At 36.1% G+C, this 18,545-nt stretch overlaps 7 protein-coding genes across 14 annotated transcripts; 4 read left to right on the top strand and 3 right to left on the bottom strand.

Annotated features, from left to right (window-relative positions):
* The first annotated feature begins 3,302 nt into the window (after positions 1–3,302).
* Positions 3,303–4,913, top strand: LOC135124279 (probable E3 ubiquitin-protein ligase sinah). Of its 6 annotated transcripts, none has more exons than XM_064049229.1 (4): positions 3,304–3,453; positions 3,541–3,614; positions 3,673–3,782; positions 3,836–4,913. In XM_064049229.1, the coding sequence occupies exon 4, from the start codon at positions 3,838–3,840 to the stop codon at positions 4,801–4,803; it is 966 nt and encodes a 321-aa protein (XP_063905299.1). In that variant the 5' UTR covers positions 3,304–3,453; positions 3,541–3,614; positions 3,673–3,782; positions 3,836–3,837; the 3' UTR covers positions 4,804–4,913. The 6 variants fall into 6 exon arrangements, with proteins under 6 accessions (XP_063905302.1, XP_063905299.1, XP_063905297.1 ...); XM_064049227.1 differs by having other exon boundaries at positions 3,541–3,617; XM_064049231.1 differs by lacking the exon at positions 3,541–3,614.
* A 16-nt stretch (positions 4,914–4,929) lies between these two features.
* LOC135124280 (large ribosomal subunit protein mL66) lies at positions 4,930–5,679 on the top strand. The gene is made up of 3 exons (XM_064049233.1): positions 4,930–5,172; positions 5,222–5,482; positions 5,530–5,679. The coding sequence occupies exons 1-3, from the start codon at positions 5,034–5,036 to the stop codon at positions 5,634–5,636; spliced, it is 507 nt and encodes a 168-aa protein (XP_063905303.1). The 5' UTR covers positions 4,930–5,033; the 3' UTR covers positions 5,637–5,679.
* LOC135124278 (uncharacterized) lies at positions 5,585–7,597 on the bottom strand. Of its 2 annotated transcripts, none has more exons than XM_064049226.1 (2): positions 7,413–7,597; positions 5,585–7,353 (listed from the first exon to the last, which is right to left on the bottom strand). In XM_064049226.1, the coding sequence occupies exon 2, from the start codon at positions 7,343–7,345 to the stop codon at positions 5,690–5,692; it is 1,656 nt and encodes a 551-aa protein (XP_063905296.1). In that variant the 5' UTR covers positions 7,346–7,353; positions 7,413–7,597; the 3' UTR covers positions 5,585–5,689. The 2 variants fall into 2 exon arrangements, with proteins under 2 accessions (XP_063905296.1, XP_063905295.1); XM_064049225.1 differs by having other exon boundaries at positions 5,585–7,367; positions 7,428–7,597.
* Positions 7,598–7,706: 109 nt separating this feature from the next.
* Positions 7,707–13,337, top strand: LOC135124276 (splicing factor 3B subunit 2). Of its 2 annotated transcripts, none has more exons than XM_064049222.1 (9): positions 7,707–7,977; positions 8,039–8,247; positions 8,298–8,461; positions 8,517–8,718; positions 11,638–11,814; positions 11,867–12,099; positions 12,153–12,507; positions 12,558–12,802; positions 12,859–13,337. In XM_064049222.1, the coding sequence occupies exons 1-9, from the start codon at positions 7,917–7,919 to the stop codon at positions 13,220–13,222; spliced, it is 2,010 nt and encodes a 669-aa protein (XP_063905292.1). In that variant the 5' UTR covers positions 7,707–7,916; the 3' UTR covers positions 13,223–13,337. The 2 variants fall into 2 exon arrangements, with proteins under 2 accessions (XP_063905292.1, XP_063905291.1); XM_064049221.1 differs by having other exon boundaries at positions 7,708–7,977; positions 8,027–8,247.
* LOC135124277 (eukaryotic initiation factor 4A-III) lies at positions 13,311–15,230 on the bottom strand. The gene is made up of 4 exons (XM_064049223.1): positions 14,781–15,230; positions 14,325–14,660; positions 14,050–14,272; positions 13,311–13,992 (listed from the first exon to the last, which is right to left on the bottom strand). Exons 1-4 carry the CDS (start codon positions 14,926–14,928, stop codon positions 13,485–13,487), a joined length of 1,215 nt encoding a protein of 404 aa, XP_063905293.1. The 5' UTR covers positions 14,929–15,230; the 3' UTR covers positions 13,311–13,484.
* Positions 15,231–15,348: 118 nt separating this feature from the next.
* Positions 15,349–16,716, bottom strand: LOC135124274 (delta-aminolevulinic acid dehydratase). The gene is made up of 2 exons (XM_064049219.1): positions 16,593–16,716; positions 15,349–16,540 (listed from the first exon to the last, which is right to left on the bottom strand). The coding sequence occupies exon 2, from the start codon at positions 16,504–16,506 to the stop codon at positions 15,484–15,486; it is 1,023 nt and encodes a 340-aa protein (XP_063905289.1). The 5' UTR covers positions 16,507–16,540; positions 16,593–16,716; the 3' UTR covers positions 15,349–15,483.
* An 80-nt stretch (positions 16,717–16,796) lies between these two features.
* Positions 16,797–17,967, top strand: LOC135124275 (ribosomal RNA processing protein 36 homolog). Its single transcript, XM_064049220.1, has 4 exons — positions 16,797–17,135; positions 17,189–17,581; positions 17,634–17,736; positions 17,785–17,967. The coding sequence occupies exons 1-4, from the start codon at positions 17,049–17,051 to the stop codon at positions 17,922–17,924; spliced, it is 723 nt and encodes a 240-aa protein (XP_063905290.1). The 5' UTR covers positions 16,797–17,048; the 3' UTR covers positions 17,925–17,967.
* Positions 17,968–18,545: the final 578 nt, after the last annotated feature.

Genomic DNA, 18,545 nt, shown 5'->3' with positions numbered 1-18,545 from the left:
TTCCGTAGAAATGACCGCTACTGTATTAGGAATATCATGTTGATGGTAAAATATTACCTGTGGTAACGCTAAAATTAGTCTAATCATCCCCACTAATAATGTGATGACGTCACATAGTAAATGAGTTTGAAATTATATAAAATAACACATGTAGTTTATGATTCCGTATTGAATTTTTACCCGTAACGTCCCGATTTTTGGAAAACAAGATTTTACAAAACCGAATGTTTGGAAATTTTGCAGATGTTTTAAAGTTATGATTTTTAATCAAAATATATTTGCTTATCCCCTCCAAAAAATTGATGACGTCAACTCAAAATTTTGTCAAATAAATCCTATCTAAAATTAGCAAAATATGATAAGTCTATACTTGTAATTTATCATTGCATTCATATTTTTTAGATTTGCTTGTACAGGTGACTCAAAAACATTAATGGATGTTCAATTTGTTTTATTGATTACGTCAGGAACGGCTCACTCCATTTTTCAGATTTTTCGAAGTACCTACACAAAATGACCAGAATTTCCACATTTTTCAAAATTTCTAAAATTATCAGGCTCTAGTTATACCAGAATTTTGAAATTCAATCTATTCCAATATTTTCAAAATTTCTAGGTCTACCACATTTTTCCCACACATTCTAAATTTTTTCAGATTTTCTAAAATTTATAGATCTCAGGAGTCTAAATCTTTGGAATTTTTGGATCTCTGGAATATTTACAGTCTCCAAGATTTATAAAATAATAATTAGGATGTTCAAGGGCTTCAGTGCTTTTAGGATTTTTTAGAAGTTAAAGATTTTTGTTTTGTTGATTAATTTCCAGATTTTCTAAATGTTATAAAAATATCAGTTTTCTGATATGCCATAATTCAACATTTTTCTAAGTTTTCAAGATTCCTAGCTCTTCCAGATTTTTCACACCTTCTAAATATTGAAAATTTTGGAATCTCTGGAATGTTTCAAATCTCTGAGATGTATTAGATAGATAAAAATTAAAGGAGTCATTCTTCAGATCTTTACGATTTTTAGATTTTTAGAATTTTTGTTTTGTTTAGAGTCTTTGGAATCTTTAAAATTTTTGGCATGTTAAGAATTCATGCGTTTTTTACAAATTATAGAATCTTTGAAATATTTGGAACAGAATTTTAAAAACCTTTTTAACAACGTTTGAGTCCTTAGAGTATTTATAATCTTTAGAGTTTTCAGAGTTTTAACAATCTTTGGGAATTTTGGATACTTCAGAATTACTAGAAATTTTATAAAGTTTAGAATTTTTATAATTTCTAGGAACATTAATACTTCCAAGATCTTTACAATTTATAAGATTTTGTTGGATGTTTCTTTTATTTAGAACCTAAAACTTTAGTTTATTTAGCGTCTTTGGTGCCTTTACTATTTATTATTCTAGTGTATGAAAACTTTAAGATTTTTAGAATTTTTGAAAGGTTTGAAACCTTTTAAATATTTCAAACATTTGGAAACTTTGGAATTTTTACAATATCTACAATCTTAAGATTGTGTAAAGTTTTGAAATTTTGAGGTTCAATATTTTTGTATTTTCTTTTAATTTTATGGGAAATTTCGTAATTTGCAAAATTTTCAAAATTTCCAGAATATTCAGATTTTCCAAATTTGCCAAATTTTTCAGATTTTCCGAAGTGCACAAAATCCCTAGAATTTCCATTTTCCAAAATTTCTAAAATTATCAGGTTCCATTTATACCAGAATTTTGAAATTCAATCTTTTCCAATATTTTCAAGATTTTTAGGTCTACTACATTTTTCCCACACTTTCTAAATTTTTTCAGATTTTCTAAAATTTATACATTGGAATTTTTGGAATTTCTGGAATCTTTACAGTCTCCAAGATTTATAAAATAATAATTAGGGTGTTCAAGGCCTTCAGTGCTTTTAGGATTTATAAAAATTAAAGAAAGCATTTTTCCGATCTTTAGGATTTTTAGGTCTTTAAAATTTTTGTTTTCTTTAAAGTCTTTGGAATTTTTAAAATCTTTGGTATTTTAAGAGTTCACGCGATTTTTACAAATTTTAGAATCTTTGGCCTTTTGGAATTTCTCTCGAACCTTTAGAATCTTTCAAGTATTCGAAACAGAATTTTAGCTTTTGACCCCTTAGAGTCCTTTGAGCCTCTAAAGACTAAAGTCTAAACCCTTTGGAGCCTTTCCAATCTACAGAAATTTTGAACCTTTGGGAATAACTAGGAGTTTAATAAAGCCTAAAATTTCTGCAAATTCTAGGATCATTGGTACCCCCCAGTTTCTTAAAAAATTTTTAAGATTTTGTTGGATCTTTTTTATATTTGGAACATTAGAACTTTAGTTTATTTAGAATCTTAAGTGTCTTTACAATTCGCAGTTTCTAGAAAAGCTTTTATACTTTTTGAATCTTTCAAACCACTTTGGATTCTTTAGAATGTCTAGAATCTAGAATCACTAGAATTTCTATAATCTTTGGAGCTTTCAGATTTGATTTTTTTTATTTTTAGAAACTCCAGTATCTCTAGACTTTTAAATATTTTTAGATCTTTAGGACTTTTATCATCTTTCCAATTTTTAAATACTTGGAATATGTGAAATTTTCGGAATTTTTGGAATCCCTGAAATCCCTTTAAAATTTTTAAATTTCCGGCTTCTCTAGATTTTTTTTTAATTTTTTGAAATTTCTGAAATCCTTGTAGTCCTTAGAGTTTCTGGCATCCTTGTAAGCCTTAACACCTTTGAAAGGGGTAGAATATTTGGGACTTTCACAACATTTGGAATCTTTCCACAAATTCGGTCAGAATTTTAGAATGTTTGTAATTTCTAGAATTAACATTCTGCGTTATCGATTTTTATCAGAAAAATTTTTGTTTTACCATCTACACGATATTTCTAATATACCTATACACAAAAATTGACACAAACGACGGACACAAGAGACCTATGTTTTCGTATTCTAGGGATCATGAAACGTCAGTTTTCAGGAAAACGGATAAACCGTTTCCGATTTAATCAAAAAAATAAATTGACTCTTCTATTTTAAGTATGATTGGGAACTAATAAAACGGAAGCTGTTAATCGTATTTTTTTTATTATACCACTTATTTACTATAACATTTATTTCTTATTCCTGAAGAAAAACATGAGAGAACGGGTGGGTAGGCGGGGCTAAGTTTACCTTTTTCCTACAGAATCTTTTATAAGCAAGCAATAGCCCCGCCCACCTACCCCCTCTTCGTTCCAGTGATTACTCTAATATTGTTCAGTCATTTTCAAACTTGGCGCCAGCGGCAAGTGTCACTTCTTTGTTATTCTATGGTCGCCTTTGTTAAGTCTTGTAATGATTAAAACCTGTCCGGCACGGTAAATCCGGCCCTGAACGGAATTTTTAAAAAATTCTTCTTTGTTTGATACTTTAGTGTTTTTTTCATTCGTTGGGTGTGTTTTATAAATGTGAGTTCAAACCATATTTTCTTATCTTAACGAGTTTTATCTCCTTGTATCTATGCCTCATATTTGTCCTTCGTTTTATATGTCCAGCTGGTTCTAAACAATGTTGCGCCGAATTGTTTTGTGTGTTATCGGTATCATTGCTATCTAATTTGGCCTGAACTGTGGTAACGTCATAACTTTAATAATTGTATCAGTTTATTTAACCATTCCACATTGTAGATTTTTGCCGTCAAACTCGTCAATAACGAGACATTACCGGACGCTCCTGTACTTCAGTCAAAAACAGAAATTCTTTCCTGATTGTGATAAAACACATACAATTTCGTAAAGTAGGTAATTTCTTATCAACCGCTTTATATAACACATCCTGTCAAATTTCCAGCCATGGAAGAACACTTGTACGACGAACTCCTGGTGGAGCTCGAGTGCCCCATTTGCACCAACTACATGAGCCCGCCGATCCGCCAGTGCGCCACAGGCCACAGCGTGTGTGAAACTTGCCGAAAAAAACTACCCAAATGCGCTCTCTGCCAAGGAAAATTCACCGAATCGCGCAACATTTCCCTGGAAGGCCTAGCCGTCAAAATGCGCTATCCTTGCATCAACAAACCAGCTGGTTGCATGGCCAAACTGTCCTTCACAGAGCGCGAAACCCACGAGTTGCGGTGCCCCCTTAAAGGCTTCAAATGCGCAATGGACAAGTGCTCATGGGTGGGCAAACTGGAGGACCTAGCTGCCCACTGGGCGTCCAAAAAGACGTCCAGTAAGCCCTACCACAAAAGCAACGTCTGTCACACTAAAATGAAAGCAGAGTCCTATTACGTAAATATAGTAGAAGCCTATAACAAATTGTTCTGGTTCAAGTGCAAACTCACCAAAAATAAGTTGTTTTGGGCCGTTCAGTACATAGGGAGCGCGAAAGAGGCCGATGGTTTTTCTTACGAGATAGAGATTTTCAAACCAGGGAGGTCAAAAAAGAAGATTACTATGAGTGATTACTGTCAAGGGATTGATTTGGAGAACCAAGAGTTGTTCAGTGAAGAGGCGTGTGTTTCGATTAATGTAGATTCCGTTAGCAGTTTTGTAACTGGGGAGCAAATATTGATTTATTACTTGAGGGTGAATATGGTGCAAGAGGAAAAATTGATGCAGCCAGTTGCACTATTGCAACAGGAGGTCAAGAGTGCCAAGAGTGATACGGTCAAACACAGAGATAGGTCAAAGGGGCCCCCAACTCCAGGTCACAAGGTTAACAAAAAAAAAGCTGCTAGTGCTACGAATAAACCCCAGTACAAGCAGAAAAATGATGGCTTTGACAAGCAAAAGAATGATGGTTTTGTTTTGCTCTAATATTATGTATAACTTCACGCATTAATTTTTTAAAGAAAGTTTAGTTTAACACGTTTGTTGTAAAACATGTACTACATCCAATAAAGTTTGAGTTTCAGGTGTTTAATAAAGATTAGTGTTGGAATACTTGGTGAAAATTCAAAAATTCGCGCCATGTATCGATAACCAGACTAAAGAGGTTATGTGAGGTTAGGTTCACAAAACCAGACAAAACGATTCTTTTTTTTTTCATGAAATGTGTAAGAACACTTAACTTCGGAATTATGTCTTTTTTAAAACTGTTAACATTGTGGGAACGTTGCCCAACGACAAAAATTGGATACCCCACAAGATCCTTATACTTAAGTTCTAAACTGCAACTGAAACAAAGTAAGTACTTTTGTAGATTTAGCTGTTTGTTAATAGTCGTTTTTTTCAGTTGAGGAAGTTATCACTGACAACACTGTAACAATCAGTGCAAAAATATTACCTTCCGAACGAGAACCACATCTTTTAAAAAACGCCAACCCTGTGGTGTGTCCCGTTTGTGCCTCTGGTTTAGACATTAAACACACAGACGTTTTAATTTTAAGTCAGTTTGTTCGTTCAGATGGCTGTATGTTACCAAGAAGAATCACAGGGTTGTGCAGAAAACAGCAAAAACGTATGTCAGCGTTAGTCACAATGGCCCACAAAGCAGGTATGTGTTAACTAAGTTCCACTCTATTATTACATGACACGTTTTAGGGTTGATGCCCAATTTAAATCCTCCCAACAGCAACAAAGACCCGAAAAAACGCCATCATTGGAAAAAGTTTAATAAGTATTTTGACGAGTCTACAATAAAAACTTAAAAAAAATACATAGAAACTTAAATTAATAAAAGCGTCATTTCATTGTATTGCTTTCATTTTCCCTTTCTCATATTCATCAACAGCTCAAACCTCCGGTTTGACCGAACGCCTTTAATTGCGCATCTTCTGGTTTCCAAAGCGTCCTTAACTGGCTTGCTTTTGGTAACAATGGATTTTATTTGTGTTTGTTTTTGTACATTGAAAGTCTGTTTTATGTTACAGTCCTTCACCGCCAAGATTTTCTTTTCAACATTAGCTTGTTTAAAGACAGGAATGTGAGTAAACTTGTTTTTCTTTGAAAAAACGAAGTTAGATTTTTTAAGCCCATCTTGGTGATTTTTAATCTGCACAGTTTGCGTCTCTGCTTGTTTAAACGCAGGACTTCCATTAAACCTGTTTTCCTTTGAAAATACAAAATTGAACTTTGGAAACTCAGTTTCAAAAAGTGGTGATTTCATTGTTTGTTTTGTATTTCTGGGTATAGGCGTTGACGGCAAAGGAATAAAAGTTGGGGACTTTTCTTTTAAAGTTGTGTTAGGTGCAAATCTTAACTGTTTCCAACTTTCCTTTTTGCTGGATAATTTTTGTACACTTGAACTTTTTTTTGTACTTGATGATTTTTGCAAGTTCTTTGGTTTGGCGCCAGATAATAACATTTTAGCCCTGTTTTCTTTCCGCTGTTTGTACTCTGTTATATCTTCAATTTTTTCCAAAGCTCTTGCATGAATAGCTGCAAAATTTGGAATTTTTACCTTTGACACATGCTTCTTTGAAGTTGACACCGTACTTTGTGACTCCTCTTTCTTAAAGTTGTCTGAAAAACTAACAGACTTTTTTGATGACTTGTTATTAATCCAGCTTGGAGTGTCACTCAAGCTAACTGACAAACGTTGAGGTTTGTTCCATTTTCGTCTGATTGTTACCCTGGATGGTGTTTGGTACTGTGAATCCTCTGAACTTGGCAAAGAACTCATTCTGGTGGAGTCTCTTTCAGAAATTGATTTTAACAAAGAAACGTCAATAGTACTGTCTTCAAGCTCGTACGTGCGTCTTTTAGGTGGGTCCACAATACCACTAGTTGATGGATGAATCTCTTCTTTGGATGAGTTGAACTGTAAATGCTTGCTGAGACTTAACTCACTGGTGTTGATTTCTATGCTGCTTTCAGATGGGGCTATTGGACTTGGGAGTGTTTTCACCATCATACCATCAACATCAATTAAATGTTCATTTGTTTGTACATTTTCTTCTTCATTTAAAGCTATTTGTGTGTCTGTAATCTCCTCAGTTGCGTTTTGGTGTTCTTGTATTTCTTCTAGGTTTTGTTTGTTGTTGTTGTTATTTTTTAGAAGTCTTTTGGCTTTAATAATTTTTCTTTTCCCACCACAAGTATCATTTGTAATTTTTTCAGTGGGAAAATCAGTGCTTAGATTGTTTACAATGCTTGCTTTCTTAAGACCTGGAGGTGAACATTCACTTATTGCTGACGAGAGTGATGGTTTTCCCGACAACTTGTTTATTTTGCTTTTTATGAAGTTTTCGTGTGTTGAGGTCTCGAAGCAAATCATGTCGGCTGTTCTTCTGATTCTTCGGACCCTTTTTTCACTAGTGGTACCACTCGACGGTTCGTCATCGTCACCGAAAAATACGGCCGGCGAGTTTTTGTGCTTTAGGTGTTTGTTTAGTTTTCGGGTTGATTTGGCAGACATTTCATAGTCTAAAAACATAAATCTTGACTTTAGTTTGTGTTGAAATAAATTTGTTTGAATTACTTACCTGATGTGAAGTAACGATAAATTAACAAATTTTTCAAAAATTACAAGCCACACACGATAGTACAAAGGTTATTCACTCTCGAACAACGTTTAAAAACTGTTATTTAACTTTAAATAGTCAAATAAGTAAAATAAATAAAATTACGGTTAAATATTTTCCTGTCAAATTTTTTTAAACTTCAAACGAGAAAGTTCGTTCTTATTCAAGGTTAGTTAATAGAGATATCTATTAAATGACTTTGGTTCTTATTGGTGCTTGTAAAAGATTAGTGATAAACAGAAAGTCACTAAACAATTTGCGTAGCGTCATCTATTGTCGAATTTTCTATCACAACAACAGTGAATATTTAGTGGCGTTTTTGTAATTATTGATAAATATTAACCCCCCATTCGTTATTTTAGCTACTAGTGATACTTTATAGTAAGACTAAAATTGTTCCTTGTTAATAATTGCTCCCAGGAGTCGCAAAATACCCCCCGGTGTTTTATAGGTTAGGTTCCAAAAATGAACCCAGAACAACTGCAAATCCACGATGCGCCCCCAGAAGTCATGTTCGCAGTCTCAGGTACTCATAACTTTCCCCTAACGTCGCACATATACGTCAAAAGTTGCAGATAACGTTCCAGGAAACGAGAAGCAACTTCCGTCTCTACTGTCTCTAAAAGTGGACCCACCGGAACAAATAGTCGAAACGCCGACTGAAGTTATTCTCCCACAAGTGTTGGAAGAGGTGTTGGCGCTGAAAAATCAACGCGCTTTGGAACTGGAGGTCGAGGAAACAGACCCATTGCAAGCACAAACAAGAGAAGTTTTGTGGGAGAAAGATGACAACGTTGTATGTAGCACAAACGGCGAAATTGTTTTATTGTGTTGTTGAAATTACAGGAAGCGCCTGCAGAGAACGACGAGGACGGTCAGAATAAAGAGAACGCCAAAATAAGCAAGAATAAGAAAAAGAAGAAAAGAAAGAAGAATAAAAAGAATAGGGAGAATGAAGAGAAGAACGGAAGCAAGGATGAGCAGGGGGATGATCCAAATGTGGAGGTTGAGTAAGTAAATTTATTTACTTTAGAGATAGTTGCGAATTTTGTTATTGTTGTTAAGATATGTGCAAGAAACAATCGGTCTGCATGAATTGGCACCTCAGTACAGACAGTACTACAGCATTTTCGAGTCCTTCAAAATATCTGACCAAAAACAGGATATTCCACCTCCGGTTCTGGCGACACCTACATCTCTAGCAAGCAAAAATATTCTAAACAATTTGGGTGATCATTTTCAGGAAGAAATGGAAGATCCTGAAGATGTAAGTCATTGTGTTTAACTAAACATTAGGGATGTACCGACTAGTGGCCGACCGGTCGGATAAGCCGACTATTCGGCCGTTTTTCATCGTCGGCTGCAGTCGGCGACTGGTCGGCTAAACAGCCGATCGGTCGGCTTTTTTTATTAAAATTAAAATAGTATATAAAACAATTAAACCCGGTTTACAGAACCTCAATTAAATATTTAATTGCGATTTAATTTTTAACCCCGGGTTGAAGAACCATGTGACCGACTCTACGCCAATCAGACGTCTCTAATGACTTTGTTAAATGCTCGATCAACTTAATCTCCGTTAAAATATTGTATAAACTGGCCCTAAAGTGTGTTATTCTTTATTTTTGTACTGAGTTAATAAAAAAATTAAATGTTAAAATTATCCAAACAAATTTAACACATTTTTTGGAAAACAAAGAAACTTTAGTTATTCCTTTTATTAAAATAAAACAAATTTTTAAGGTAGTCAGAGAAATAGAAAAAGAAAACACACTTCAGTCTTATCTTATCAAATACTAGCCCCGCCCATCCACCCTCTATTCTCTTAGAGGGTATGTTATTTCCCAAAATCAGTCTTATCAAATACTAGCCCCACCCACCCACCCTCTATTTTCTTAGCGACTATGTGATTTGCCAAATCAATCTTATCTTATCAATTGATTGATCAAGATTTTCAAAAAATTTGGTTGGAATTTTTGAAAAAATTAACCCGAAAACTTACAAATCTAAATTAACCAGAAAATATCCTTACATAATTTTCGACGAGTTTCCTGGACTTCTAAATTTAAAAAAATCTAATCCGGACCTAATTTTCAAAAGTAAAAAAAACTTGGAACGATTGAACTTAAAACGATTTTAAAATCTATGGTGACCTGAAAAGTAAAAAGAAAAAAAATGCATAATTTCCATAAATTTTTGTTATTAACTGAGATTTTTGAAAAATTTGTTTTTTTATGCATCAAAAATTGGTATTTTTTATTTTATCCATTCTGGGAAAATTGTTGGAATTTTTGAAAGAATGAACCCAAAAACAACGTTTACAAGTATTTGATAAGATGAAACTGACTTTGGCAAATGACATTCCTTCCAAGAAAATCGAGGGCGGGTGGGCGGGGCTAGTTTTTGATAAGATAAGACTGATTTTGGCACTTTTAACATTTTCTAGTAGATTCTGGATATCACGACGTCATTTTCGGTTTCGTTTCAACGGAAATTCCTACCGTTTTTCCAAAATCGTTAATTGAAATACATATATCAATTTTTGACAGTTTCGTCAAAAAATTCATTCATTTTGAAAAGTTGCCTACAAATCGTCAAAAATTCTGGAAAATACATTTCCACAGCGTGATTCGGAAAACACATTGATGGTATTTCAAACGTACTAAAAATACCAACATTTTTTTCAAAAACTCGTTATTAGAATTATCGTTTTGAAAAGTTCTGAATTCTGTAGAATTTACAAAGTGTCTATAGTTATTACTAAAAATTTCAAAAACTGAAAGTTCAAAATTTCGTAGCCTGACATTTAAATTAAAAAAAAATCTAATCTCGGACCTAATTTTCAAAAGTTAAAAAAAACTTGGACGATTGAACTTGAACAATTTTAAAATCTATGGTAGCCTGAAAAAATCAAAAAAGAAAAAAATGCATAATTTCTACAAACGTTAGTTATTAACTGAGACATTTGAAAAATTAGTTTTTTTTAATGTTTCAAAAATTGGCACTTTTTAATTTTATCAATTCTGGGAAAATTCTTGGAATTTCTGAAAGAATCAAGTCAAAAACAACGTTTACAAGTACTTGATAAGACAAGACTGATTTTGGCAAATGACATACCTTCCAAGAAAATCGAGGGCGGGTGGGCGGGGCTAGTATTTGATAAGATAAGACTGATTTTGGCACTTTTAACATTCTCTTGTAGATTGTGGATATCAAGACGTCATTTTCGGTTTCGTTTCTTCGGAAATTCCTGTCGTTTTTCCAAAATCGCTAATTGAAATTTAGCAATTTTTGACAGTTTCGTCAAAAAATTCATTCATTTTGAAAAGTGGCCACAAATCCTCAAAAATTTTGGGAAATGCATTTCCACAACGTGATTTGAAAAACATAACTTGTTGATCGACCATGATCAAGATTTTCAAAAAATTTGGTTTGAAAATGTTTTTTTTAAATATCGCAAAAATTATCATTTTTTTTTACATACTTTCTGAGAAAATTGTTGCAATTTTTGAAACAATACACCTGAAAATAACTTACTTACAAATCGAAATTAACAAGAAAAGGTCTTTCTTTAGATAATTGCTCAAAAAAAATGTAAATAAAATTCAGAAAAAAATTGCCTAATTGACTGGTCGGCTAAACAGCCGATCGGTCGGCTTTTTTTATTAAAATTAAAATAGTATATAAAACAATTAAACCCGGTTTACAGAGCCTCAATTAAATATTTAATTGCGATTTAATTTTTAACCCCGGGTTGTAGAACCATGTGACCGACTCTACGCCAATCAGACGTCTCTAATGACTTTGTTAAATGCTCGATCAACTTAATCTCCGTTAAAATATTGTGTAAACTGGCCCTAAAGTGTGTTAAGTATTCTTTATTTTTGTACTGAGTTAATAAAAAAAATAAATGTTAAAATTATCCAAACAAATTTAACACATTTTTTGGAAAACAAAGAAACGTTAGTTATTCCTTTTATTAAAATAAAACAAATTTTTAAGGTAGTCAGAGAAATAGAAAAAGAAAACACACTGTCGGTCGCATTTATAAACCGGTTTTAGCAAAGCCGAACAGTTGGCCGACTAGTCGGTTTTTACTGGCCGAACAATCGGCTAGTCGGTTAGTCGGCCAGACCTACAGTCGGTACATCTCTACTAAACATGAATGACATGTTTTCTTTTCCAGAAAAAAATCGACGATAAATCAAAAATGTCCAAAAGAAAGCTAAAAAAATTGACACGCTTAAGTGTCGCTGAATTAAAACAACTTGTAAGTCGGCCGGATGTAGTTGAAATGCATGACGTCACCGCCAGAGATCCTAAATTATTGGTACAACTCAAAGCTCACAGGAACACAGTTCAGGTATCAAATTTAATTTCAAATGTTTATGCATTGTTACAGTCGTTTTTAATAGGTTCCACGGCATTGGTGTTTCAAAAGAAAGTACCTTCAAGGTAAACGCGGTATCGAAAAACCACCCTTCAACCTCCCAGATTTCATCAAGAGGACGGGGATCATGGAAATGCGTGCGTCTCTACAAGACAAAGACGAGTCAAAGACTTTAAAGGCGAAAATGAGGGAAAAAACCCGACCTAAACTCGGCAAAATTGACATTGATTATCAGAAATTGCACGACGCTTTCTTCAAGTGAGTAACAAAATATAGATAAAAAATAAATTGATGATGTGATCCGTTTTTAGATGGCAGACAAAACCGAAAATGACCATTCACGGCGACCTTTACTACGAAGGCAAGGAGTTTGAGACCAGACTTAAAGAAAAAAAGCCGGGTGATTTGTCCGAGGAGCTGCGGACCGCGTTGGGAATGCCGGTGGGCCCCAACGCCAACAAAGTGCCGCCGCCGTGGCTCATCGCCATGCAACGTTACGGACCGCCCCCGAGCTACCCCAACTTGAAAATTCCCGGTTTGAACGCCCCCATTCCCGAGGGGTGCGCCTTCGGTTACCATGCCGGGGGTTGGGGCAAACCGCCAGTCGACGAAAACGGCAAACCTTTATACGGAGATGTGTTTGGCACGAACGTTACGAATATTGACGTAAGTGGTAACAATAAACGGATTGGGTATGAAAGTGACGTTAATTTTAGGATATTGGTGAAGACCCGTCAGTCGATCGTACCTTATGGGGCGAGTTGGAGTCGGAATCGGAGGAAGAAAGTGAAGAGGAGGAGGAAGAAGACGAGGATAAACAGAACGCGGCTGATGACTCTGGATTGGTGACACCGGCGGAAGGTTTGGTCACGCCCAGTGGTCTGACGAGCGTTCCAGCGGGCATGGAAACACCGGAAGCGATTGAGTTGAGGAAGAAGAAGATAGAAAGCGAAATGGAACAGTACGTTTGGATAACGAAGTGTTATTGTTTTGATTTTTTTTTTTTTTTTTTTGTAGGGGAGAGGGACCTACGTTGTACCACATCATACCCGAAAAACGTAACGAGCGTATTGGTAACACGATGATGGGGAGTAGTCACGTTTATGATATGTCTGCCGTGGGGGCGGTCCCCGCTACCGCACGCAAAGCCGGCGATAGAGAAGGCATGGTGGAATTGGCTCTAGACCCATCTGAACTGGATATGGACAGTGATGCTATGGCAGTTCGTTATGAACAGCAGATGAGGGAAAATCAGTCACAACTGCAGAAGGAAGATCTCAGTGACATGTTGGCTGAGCACGTCGCGAAGCAGAAGAACAAGCGCAAGCGCCAACAGCAGGACACTAAACAAACTAAAAAATACAAAGAGTTCAAATTTTAAGAAGTGTAATTTTGTGGGCGTTCTCTACCTGTAAGTAAATAATAAATATATAATAGCTTGTATGATATATAAAATAAAACGTACCGGGTGCACTCCCATAGTACATGGAAAAATTTATTGGTCATCATTACACCTTTAAGCTAAACTCAATTATCAAATTAGTTGAAACAAATGTGACCTTCATGAAAAAAAATCTGTTTAGCTTCTGGATTTATATAAATAAATACATAAAAATCTTATATTTCCTTATTTTACAACAACTTTAAATCAAATCGGCCACGTTCATGGGCATTTCATCAATCTGCGTGGAGTAGTACTGTTCAATATCCCTCAAAATCCTGATATCGTCTGATTTCACGAAATTAATCGCGACACCTTTCCTGCCAAATCGCCCCGAACGACCAATGCGGTGGATGTACAATTCACGATTATTGGGTAAATCGTAGTTGATCACAAGACTGACTTGCTGCACATCGATGCCTCTCGCCCAAACGTCGGTCGTGATCAAAACGCGGCTTTGCCCAGACCTGAACTCCTTCATAATATTGTCACGTTCCTTCTGCGGCATGTCGCCGTGCATGGAACTCACGGTGAAATTATTTTCGCGCATTTTTTCCGTCAACCAGTCGACCTTACGCTTGGTGTTGCAAAATATAACCGCTTGGGTGATGGTCAAGGTGTCGTATAAATCGCACAGGGTGTCAAACTTCCACTCTTCTCTTTCAACGGCGACGAAAAACTGCTTGATTCCTTCTAAAGTCAACTCGTCACTGTAAAAAAATGTAGCGTAAAATTATCTTGACTAAATTATAATTTTGTTGACGTACCGTTTTACCAAGATGCGTATGGGGTCCGTCATAAACTTGGAAGTAATTTCGAGGATTTCGTGCGGCAATGTGGCTGAAATTAACACGACTTGAGTGGATGGCGGTAAAAATCTGTACACGTCGTAGATCTGCTCTTTGAAACCCTTGTTCAACATTTCGTCGGCTTCGTCCAGGACTAACATTTTCACGGAACGGGTGCGCAGAGCTCGTCTGCGGATCATGTCTAAGAAAAGTCAATTATTGTTTGAATTTAAACACGAATTGAATGTTGTTACCATACACTCTTCCAGGTGTCCCACTGACTACATGTTGTCCATAATCCAGTTTTCGTATGTCTTCGCCGAGATTCGTGCCGCCGATGCATGCGTGACATTGCACATTCATAAAGTCGCCCAAAGCTAATATTACTTTCTGGATTTGTACCGCCAACTCTCTGGTTGGTGATAAACATAATACTTGAGTTTCGCGCATGGTGAAATCCAGGGATTGTAATATTGCGATTGAAAAGGTGGCTGTTTTACCCGTACCTGACTGAGCTTGGGCGATAACATCTCTCCCTTTCATTATAGGTTTTATCGCCCTTTGTTGGATAGCGGACGGTTTTTCGAAACCTGTTAAAAATATTATGATTATTATCCTCTTTCTCCAATGCAAACCTGTGTCAACCTCCATTTATTTGACCCCGAAATTCTAACCTCAAAATAACATGACCCACATTCTCTTTCACTCACCATATGCGAACACTCCACGTAGGAGTTCTTCCCTCAAATGCATGTTCTTGAACTGGTCTATAACTTCCACATCTTCGCTAGTTTCGAATTCTACGTTGGAAAGGTCTTCGAAAGCCGCATTTCGGCCTGATGGTTTAGGGGACGACATGGTTTCAAATTGATGATAAATTCGCTAATTAGCTCGTCTAGGAGCAACGAAAGCCTCCACTCGTTATAAATTCAACGCTTAATGCAAAAATTCACTGGAGCACGACGTACCCGCTTAAAAACGTCTGTGCAAAAACAGTCCGGACATGTCTTCTTCAATACTGCACTCAAAAACTGATCAATTGCACTTCACAACGTCAATATTAATAACACCCAAAGAGAAATAAACAAACGTTTTTTCCGATTTAAAAACGAACTCGTCGGATTCTGGAAACGCTGGATGGGAAATGGCGTCTGCGACTCAAAGTCCCTAAATTAGTAACTAAAATGGGGATTTTTGTGTCAATTGTCACAATAATCGATATGTGTGTGTACTGTAATACCGACCACGAACCCGCTCGGGAGGTAAAAATTAAAAACGAACTTTGAATTATTTATTTTTCATAACATACGTATATTTTAAACATCTTCTAGTCAAACAAAACCTAGCCTAAGTTACCCTGTAACTATTAATAGTGTCATTGGTAGCCACTAAATCTATTCAAAAACACCCCTTTTAAATTTTACTTTTCAGCTGAATCCAATTCAAAATCTCTGGCGTGAAGTACGAAATAATCACATCAGCTCCAGCCCGTCTTAGCGAGACCATAACTTCACTCAGCGCGCTTCGAAAATCCAACGCCCCTGCTTTAGCGGCGTGATATATCATAGCATACTCCCCTGAAACCTGATATACAAACATGGGATACTCTGGATACTTTTCTTTCACTTGTTTCATTATATCCAAGTAGCTCAAACCCGGCTTCACCATAAGCATATCGGCCCCTTCAGCCACGTCTCGTTTCGCCGCCCGCAACGCCAGTCCTGTGCTACCTGGGGGCAGCTGATAACACTTGCGGTCGCCGAACGCCGGCTGCGACTTAGCGGCGTCTCTGAAAGGTCCGTAGAACCCTGACGCGAACTTGGCGGTGTATGACAGAACAGCAACTTTGTGGCGCAAATCGTGTTCAGCTAGCCCTTGTTTGATGCTACCAATGCGGCCGTCCATCATGTCCGACGGCGCCACAATGTGAGCACCCGCTTTGGCGTACGACACTGCGATTTCCTTGATGCGTTGGATGCTCGCTGGGTTGTTGATGGTGCCGTCGGGGAACAGGACGCCGCAGTGACCGTGGGAGGTGTAGGGGCAAAGACAGACGTCGCAGGCGATGGTGAGAGTAGGGAATGCGGTGCGCAGGCTGGGGAGTGCGCGGATTACGGGGTTTTCTTGGCTGTCGGCGTTGGTGCCTAAGGGGTCTTTGGGGAGTTTGTCGATTACGCCGAAAACTAAGATTGAACTCAGGCCTTTTTCGATCAGGGGTTGTAAGTGGTGTTTTAGTTTGTTGATGCCGTAGCGGGAGACTCCGGGCATGCTCGCGATGGGCTCGACGGAGTCGTCGTTTTCGATTATGAAGACGGGGTACATTAAATTCCGGGGGGTTATTTCGGTTTTGAGGGTCTGCCAGTCACGCAGGGTTTGGTTGAAAATGGAACTGTGGAGGACGTGCTGGCTTTCGACATGGGTTAGCTGTTTGTCCATTTTGTTGCTCTCTTTGTCCGGTGGCTCGTGTTTGCTAAAAAGTAGACGATATTATGGAGGTTATGTTTTATAAAAATTTTAATTACAAGTATTTTATTGTTACATTTGTGATTCAGATCTGAAAAATGTTTGCTATTATCCCTTTTCGTCTGCCACGTGTTCGAATAGTGACAGTAAGTCGGATGTCTAATGAATTTGACATCAATGGATCAGTTAATTTTTTTACTATTGACCTAAAAAAATTAGACTGTTTGACATTTATATTTTCTAGTAGCAACAAATGTCATCAAATTTTACAGGTTATAGAAACGTCACACAGAATTAATTTTGTGGTCGTACTTTTGTATTGTTTTCGCCATCAAGTAGAACACACAATATATTTTTTATAATTGATCATTACAGACCATAGAATAGCCAACGTTGATGATCACCACCGCAACGATAAACACACCACGAGAAATAAAACAAGGTTATGTTATGTTGACATCTCATCAGTAAACAAACTTTTACACATTTCGTGGTAAAATCTTAACCGAATCATTATGGATCCAGTAATAGATGAGTCTGAAGAAACCAATGGTAGTAATTCCGATAGTCAATCAGATGAAGAAACACTTGAATCTGATCGGGTAAATTTCTAAATTTTATTACAATATGACCATTAACACTGTTATTTTTTTAGCAAAAAGTCAAGGAGCAGTTGAGTGAAATGAGTTTTGAAGAGCTGCAAAAACTGAAGGAAGAAATGGGGACGAAACTGTACAGTCAAACCATGTTTGGTAAAACAAAAACGAAAGTTAAAACGTTTAAAAGAGTAAATAAAAACAGACCGAGAGAAATGAGTTCAAAAAGGATTGCACATGTAAAGACTAGCGTTAAAGTTTCTAGTAAACCAACCACAAGGGATCCAAGGTTTGAGTCTTTTTGTGGGACATTCGACAAGAAAACTTTCCAAGATAATTACAAGTTTGTGAATGATCTTAGAAAAAAAGAGCGAGACCAACTTAAGGACGAATTAAAAAATACAACTAATGAGGAAGAAAAAAAGAGGATAAAGTTTGCTGTTCAACGCCTAGTAAGAGAAATAATTCCTTTATAACAACAAATAATAATAATTAAATTTCCAGGAAAATCAAATTCGTAATGAAGAAATGAAGACATCTCAGGAAGAACAAACATACAGTAAGAATGAAGTTACTACAGAGAAAAAAGCACCATATAAGAAAAAATGTGAGTACTTTTTGTGTTTCTATTGTTGTTACAGTTTTATGTTTACAGCGGTGGTGAAACTTGAGAATTTGGTAAATAAATATGAACAACTCAAACAAACCAATAAGATCCAAAAGCACATTGAAAGAAAAGCGAAGAAGGTATCTTTGAAAGAACGCAAAAATCTCGCCAGACAAAACTTGGTCTGATTAAAATTTTGTGTCTGAAATATAAATCTGTCAGTTTTTTGGATGATATATTTTTACATTCGTTGGTTGTCATAATGAAATTCCCCTAACGATAAATGTCAGGTTTTAAAGGTTATAAAAATGTCACGTGTCAGGTGTAGTAATCAATGACATTACGAAAGTACAGTGACATAGCGACAATATTACGTTGGTAGGAATATAACCTACAATCATAGAATATATAAAATAGACGTCAGTCATAGAATATTCCGGGAGGGGAGAATATGGTGGGTTGATAAGAAAAAAATAAGGGTATATTATGTTCCTAAAAGCATCATGGGTGAGTTTAAAAGAAACAAAGACAGTGAACAGAGAAGTAACTTCAAAGAAGGTTGGTCACGAATTAAAATTACCACTAAACTAAGTAACAGCAAGAGATCCAAGATTTCAATCTTTTTATGGAGCATTTAACTATATTGTCACAATTTTTGTAATTACAGAGGTTATAAAATTTGAAAATTTGGTTAATGAGTAATAAAACTTGAAACAAAAGCGAAGAAAGAGCGCAAAAATCTCGCCAAATCTAATAAAAATATTTAGCTGTTATTTAACTGAAATAAAACCGTAAAGTTTAAAACCCAT

Source organism: Zophobas morio, unplaced genomic scaffold, assembly GCF_036711695.1.
Source record: "Zophobas morio isolate AGI-343-1 ecotype UQ-CSIRO unplaced genomic scaffold, CSIRO_AGI_Zmor_V1 ptg000007l, whole genome shotgun sequence".
In the NCBI taxonomy this organism is placed as follows: domain Eukaryota; kingdom Metazoa; phylum Arthropoda; class Insecta; order Coleoptera; family Tenebrionidae; genus Zophobas; species Zophobas morio.
This window is presented reverse-complemented; position numbering and strand designations above follow the sequence as displayed.